This window comes from Synchiropus splendidus, chromosome 7 (genome assembly GCF_027744825.2).
Source record: "Synchiropus splendidus isolate RoL2022-P1 chromosome 7, RoL_Sspl_1.0, whole genome shotgun sequence".
Taxonomy (NCBI): domain Eukaryota; kingdom Metazoa; phylum Chordata; class Actinopteri; order Syngnathiformes; family Callionymidae; genus Synchiropus; species Synchiropus splendidus.
This window is the reverse complement of record NC_071340.1, coordinates 9698487-9704766: the sequence shown is the minus strand read 5'-3', so window position 1 is coordinate 9704766 and position 6280 is coordinate 9698487. Positions and strand designations below refer to the sequence as shown.

The following is a 6280-nucleotide window of genomic DNA, read 5'->3' as shown; positions in this document are numbered from 1 at the left end:
TGAGAGTCACTTAACACACGCGCGCACACATGGATCCCAGGGTCCAGTCAGGTGAGGAAGTGGGTGGAGTTTTCCCAGCTCCGTCATTTGCAATGGAGATGTTTAGCAGCACGGCGTTAGCGCGGATCCAACGTTTGCGTATTGATCCCGGGTCGTAAAGCCGAGCTAAGTCCTGTAGCCCAGAGCGCATCTGGCCGTCGAGCCATTTCCTACTCGATTCTGATGCTGATGACCTCGTTAATTCGACTATTGGCCCTTTTCTCTGCGGCCTGCGGGACGTCCTGCCACGGCCATTTTCATGGTCACACCACCTGCGGGCATCCAGAGGTGGCAAACTAAACGGACCCGCGGGGTTCCTCGGGCGGAAACACTCACGGGCCGCAGTAAGAATAGTCGCCATTTCCAATAAGAACCAGTCTGAGATGTAAAAAAAAATTTTTTTTTTTTAAATCACAACCACATAACTACGGATTGATTCGCATTTGTTTTGCTTATTTTGTTAAAGTTGAGTGACAATAGGCGCTCGGTATTTTCCGTGAATGCTCAAGCGTTTTTCGTAGTTTAAAAAGGATTCCCTCGTTTATGTTTTGTTCATTTCGAGGTACAAATCTACTTTATCGGTCATGGAAAACATTTATTTGGATTATACCTACTTGAATCAGTGAAAGCCACGTGGCTCTATTTAACCACAATAATAAATAACACCGGCGCATTTATCTGAAACTAAAAAGTTTTATGCGGTTATAAATGCGAATGAATCACAAATATTCTACATTTAACTAAGGGTTGTTGTTTTTTTTAACTTTCAAAAGCTCTTCGCATTTATAACAATTTAAAGAACAAGTTTAAATCCAACTATCGTTTAATACGTAAGAAAGTTAGGTTTGGATTTTTGATTGAAAAAGAAAGTCTTTAATGAAGCTGAGTGAAAATTAGACCACATGAAAAGTTAAAATACGACAAAAGAAATATCGATATTTCGTCCTCAATTTACAGAACTTTTGATCAATAAATGTGCCTTCTTGTTAATCATCGATGTGGGCTAAATTAAGAAATAGTTCGTGCGCCCCCCCTCCATCTGTGACCCCCACCCCCCGCGGAGAGGCCCCCTCTGATAGGTCCACATTCTAATGGGACTGTCCTGCAGAGCAGAGGACTCTCAACATATAAAGCTCCAAGTCCCGACACAACCATCAGTTCCCAGAGTGAAGGCCAGATTCTCTCTGTGCGCCTTTACGCACCACTTTACTTTGGTTTTCCGCGAGCGAACCTTTAATGCCTGTGCGGCACGCGTAACTTCATCTCTGCGTTTTTTTTTTGGACTTAAACATCTAGCCATGACTTTGTCCACTGAATATGACGCCTTTCACCCGAATGTTTTGGCTCCAGAGGACGACGAGATCGACATTGTGGGAGAAGATGAGCGCACCGACTTCTGCTCCTCACTGGAGTCCGACGCCTCGGACTCCTCCGGGGAGAGCGAGAACAGCTTCTGCACGGACGCACCGGCGTCCAGGAAGGTCCAGAGCAGCTCGGTGAAGCCCCCCTACTCCTACATCGCCCTCATCACCATGGCGATCCTCCAGAGCCCGCAGAAGAAGCTGACTTTGAGCGGCATCTGCGACTTCATCAGCAACAAGTTCCCTTACTACAAGGACAAGTTCCCGGCCTGGCAGAACTCCATCCGGCACAACCTTTCTCTGAACGACTGCTTCATCAAGATCCCGAGGGAACCGGGGAACCCCGGCAAGGGCAACTACTGGTCTCTGGATCCCGCCTCCGAGGACATGTTCGACAACGGCAGCTTTCTCCGCAGGAGGAAGCGATTCAAGAGGAGCCCGGGTGAATTCGCCAAAGACGGACTTCTCTTTTATTCCGGCTGCTACAGACCGTACGGACAGCCGTATCCAGTCCGTGGGCAAATAAGTCCTCCTCCCGCTGCGCCTCTCCGCTACATGCCAATGCAGGATGGACTTGTAATGGCTCCATCGTCCTACCACATCCTGCCGCAAACTCTCTGCAAGACCAGCGGACCTGACAACATCACCAGAACCTCCGCAGCCAAGCCCAGCTCACAGTCCAAGTGCTCCTTCAGCATCGACTCCATCATCGGTAAACCCGCTCCCAAAACCCCCCAGAACCAAAACCCTCATCTTGGATTCTCCTCTCTCCTGCCGGGTCACTCTCCCTATTTGGTTCCGACTCTCCTGCAGCCTCAAGTGTCTCAGTTCTGCCCCCCTGGGTCCATGTTGGGAACAGCTCCGATACTCAACGAGCACCTCAGACTTTACTGCTGAGCAAAGAACGGACACTTTTCTTGATTCATTTCTTAAAGAAATACCCTAAACGCATGATATTTATGTGCTTTATCTTTAACATCAAGTGTTTGTAAATAAGATTTTGTGGTAATATATCCGAAAATCAATGACTGAATATGGAAAACGGTGACTGTAAGTTATTTTATGACCAATATTTATCTTGTCTTCATCAATGTCGGACCGGATTTTGAAGAAATAAATCTTTATACAAATGTGGAATTCTTTTTTTGAGGTCGTAATTTTTTTAAATGTTGATTTTGCACTTGTGTTGTTGTGAGTAGTAACCTAATTACTGGCACAAAAGCGCCGCAATATTATTATCGTCATGTTGGCTCACGTACATTTAAACAGTGTTCTAATGTTCCAACAGACTGCAGGATGAAGAGAACCCAGTGCAAGTCCTGGCCTCCTATCCCAATGTGGGGCTCGAACCTTTTACACAGGCTCTCGCATACGAAAGGCACATTTGTCGTACTGCTAACATGACAGACTGGGAGTCAGTGTGCCAACTTGCGCCCTGCACGGTATGTTTTAGCACAGATTTAAAAGTAGCGCCCAACGTGGGGCTCGAACCCACGACCCTGAGATTAAGAGTCTCATGCTCTACCGACTGAGCTAGCCGGGCTGCGACGGTTAAACTTGAAGGGTCTTGGTGCTGCAGGTGTACTCAGACGTCAGAAGATTTTTCTGTTTTTTCTACCTACATTTCTCAGCAATCATCCAGTAGCAAACAGAAAATTCAGCTTATATCAATTTAGACCCCACTAGCTTTCATTTAGAATGTAACAAGCAGGGCACACAAAGCAAAGTTCCATTCTGCAGTTTTATATTGTTGCTACAACATACACATTGTACCCTCTCCGATAAGCCGATTTCAAACGCGTTTTAATGGCATTCATTCAAATATATATTGTTTTCCAATGAGTGTAGCGAAGAGACTCCTAGCGGCGATCAGATGCATGACCTTTTATCAGTGTCACACTGCGATATTTAACTCCTTTAAAGGCTGTTCAAGGAAAACATGGCATGCGCAGGTCAGAAACTGTGGACCCCTTCATTTTGCCAGCCAGAACCGGCAACAACCTCGCGACGTCATCATGACGTCATTTAAAGAAAATGTCCATCATAAAAAAAAGAAGAAAAAAAGCAACTCAGATTGTGTTGCTAAGAATCCTATCATTCATGTTTTTCTGACTTTCTGAACAGTAACAAGGTGCAGAAGCAGTTCAACAGCGGAGCTCTGACTTAAAAATAAGCGCCCAACGTGGGGCTCGAACCCACGACCCTGAGATTAAGAGTCTCATGCTCTACCGACTGAGCTAGCCGGGCGGCGAGCGCCTAAGTTCGGACGGCTTTCAAGGGCCATGGTGCTGCAGGAATAGTTGAGTTGCACTCGGCTGTCAGAAGATATTTTTCTCTGTCTCTCCTGCATACATTTCTCAGCAATCAGAGTTTAAAGTTTGGACAACAGACTGCTGGGAAATTAGGTTCTTTATCATCCAGCACACAGGTGAAGGTGTGGGTCGCCTGAAAATATCATTAATGTTAACGCTTACACGGCCCACTACTTGTTATTGAATAACTCACAAACCAACAGCAAGCTTAATGCTTTGGCTTACTTTGTATGTGCCCATATATTCTCTATGATACCTTTTTTTTTCCGACCAAGTACAAGTAGTGACATTAGAAAACCACCAGTATAAAAGTATTTTTGTCGCAGCATGGCTGCATAATTCATCATTCATTATTCATACGCAAAATTCCATAGTTTTGTTGCGTATCCGTAATTGCTCATTAACTAACAAAAAATAGAAAATTGTATCATATTACTCCATTATTGAATAGGACAGCCTCACCAAGTGTGAAAAACACATTTGCATGCACAAACATGACAAGACCAGCAGAGCAAGGTAGGCGTGTCGGCTCGCTCCCCCAGTACTAGTTTCTAGCCTCCAGCCCAAAACTTCCAGCGGAAATGAGAAACGGCCAACATGGGGCTCAAACCCACTCTGAGATTAAGAGCCTCATGCTGGTGGCCTCCAACACATCCAGGTCAAACTATTTTGGAACGAGATGCCTTGATGCTTTGTCATCAGAGAGGACTTGTAGAAGTAATAATAATAATAATATAGTGCATTTCAACTTAAAAAGAAAGCGCTGTTCCATCTTCTTGTATTCCACTGGGGCAGTAACACACGTCCAACTGCGGAATGCACTGAAACAGAAATCCCTCACTTAAAAGAGTAATAACAAGAGCAATGACAAAAATTTTAATCCACCAAGTCACTGATCCTACGATGCAGTCATGTTCTACAAGAGGTTCAGAGTCTTCAGCTAGGGGTTCCAGGTTGTGGAGGTGGGAGAGAGCGTCTGTCCCGCCTCCACAACCAAGCACCATGAAAGTATACCAGAAGTTTCAGCCTTGAGAACAACTCGAAGATGCACTTGGAACGGCTTGTTTGTGACAACTGTCAGTGTGTGTATATGTGTGTGAGGATGCAAATGATGCACGTGCAGTATGCAAAAAAGGTTTGTCTGCGAGTGACTTCTGAGGACTTGGATGAAGATTGAACAAGATCTTCAAGTCAGAGTCATGAATGCCTTTCATACAGGCTCACACATACAGTATATGAAAGGCACGTTTGCAGCACTAACACCGCAGGGTTCGAGTCAGTATGACAACTCGCGCCACAACTATTTTTAGCACAGATTTAAAAATTTAAGATTTAAAAAGTAGCGCCCAACGTGGGGCTCGAACCCACGACCCTGAGATTAAGAGTCTCATGCTCTACCGACTGAGCTAGCCGGGCTGATGTAGACACACGCTCTTGCGTCAGATGTTTGTTCTTCAAACAGAAGAATGCAAAACTAATTTCATTCCAGCTAAATGACAGGGAGTCGTCTGCAGCTAGAAGAACTAACTTGTTTCAGGGCTAGACATCTTCCCGCCAAAAACGGAAACAGTGCTGCGGTGGCTGAATCTTTGGTGCATCCTTGGTAAATACGTTTGTGTGCGAACAGCGTATTCCGTTTTATTGAGAAACGTGAGCGGTTATCCCCTAAACCAGCCGAAGGCAGCGTGTTGACGATGATGGCAGCTGCATGACGGTGACGCAGTGAGCAGGGTCACGCACCATCTCTGGTTCCTACTCCAGCAGCCTCGAGTGTCTCAATTCTGCCCCCCTGGGTCCAAGTTTGGAACTGCTCCGTTATTCTACACATCAGACTTCACCGCAAAGGCTTTTATGTGCTCGACCTTTAACATGAAACGTTTCGCAAAACACCGACTGAATATAGAAAATTGTGACAGTTATTTTATGATATATGGATCTTGTCTTCGTGAATGTCGAGCAGGATTTTGAAGAAATATAGTCTTTTTAAATGTGAAACGCTTTTGTTGATGCGTGAAATGACACGGATCGTAAAATGCTTCATTTGGACAAGTTAACTATTTTCTCTGATGTTTATAGTACTTTAAATCATAGGGACATAATTTCTCGTTAGTACGGAATATGCAAATAGAAATGAGCTCATGTCAATTTAAAATTTAAATGTGAAAGTTCCATTCTGCAATTCAAGATGGCTGAAATTCCTTATCATACCTAACAATTTTCTTTTATTTTTACCAGTATACGAAGATAAAATGTCTCCATTTGACAGGACAATTGCAAGAGCACAAAACCAAGCTAAAACACAACAGAAAAAATCACGATGAAGGATTCATCTTGAACTGCATTTTCTTGCACATTGTTCACTTGGTTTCTAAGCTCTTTAGCATAGCTTTGTTTTTGCACTTTATAATATAGTTTCTTTTTAATTTATTGTGATATGTTGAGTATAGAGGGCCAGGGATTAATAAAGCTTTTTCTGATTCTGATTCTGAAACGATACAATTGTTAAAATTTCAATACGTGAAACGGAGACATCTTGCGGCGCACCGGTGTATTTGAATCAGATGACTG

At 44.2% G+C, this 6280-nt stretch overlaps 1 protein-coding gene and 3 non-coding genes across 4 annotated transcripts; 1 reads left to right on the top strand and 3 right to left on the bottom strand.

The window, feature by feature from the left end:
- Positions 1–1218: 1218 nt before the first annotated feature.
- On the top strand, positions 1219–2628 carry foxd5 (forkhead box D5). Its single transcript, XM_053871300.1, has one exon. It carries the CDS (start codon positions 1338–1340, stop codon positions 2295–2297), a length of 960 nt encoding a protein of 319 aa, XP_053727275.1. The 5' UTR covers positions 1219–1337; the 3' UTR covers positions 2298–2628.
- Positions 2629–2870: 242 nt separating this feature from the next.
- Positions 2871–2943, bottom strand: trnak-cuu (transfer RNA lysine (anticodon CUU)). The gene has a single exon. It is a non-coding gene; the product is annotated as a tRNA-Lys (tRNA).
- A 631-nt stretch (positions 2944–3574) lies between these two features.
- trnak-cuu (transfer RNA lysine (anticodon CUU)) lies at positions 3575–3647 on the bottom strand. The gene has a single exon. It is a non-coding gene; the product is annotated as a tRNA-Lys (tRNA).
- A 1408-nt stretch (positions 3648–5055) lies between these two features.
- trnak-cuu (transfer RNA lysine (anticodon CUU)) lies at positions 5056–5128 on the bottom strand. The gene has a single exon. It is a non-coding gene; the product is annotated as a tRNA-Lys (tRNA).
- Positions 5129–6280: the final 1152 nt, after the last annotated feature.

Coding starts and splice junctions, on each gene's coding strand:
- foxd5 (XM_053871300.1), top strand. CDS start 1,338: ATGACTTTGTCCACTGAATATGACGCCTTTCACCCGAATGTTTTGGCT.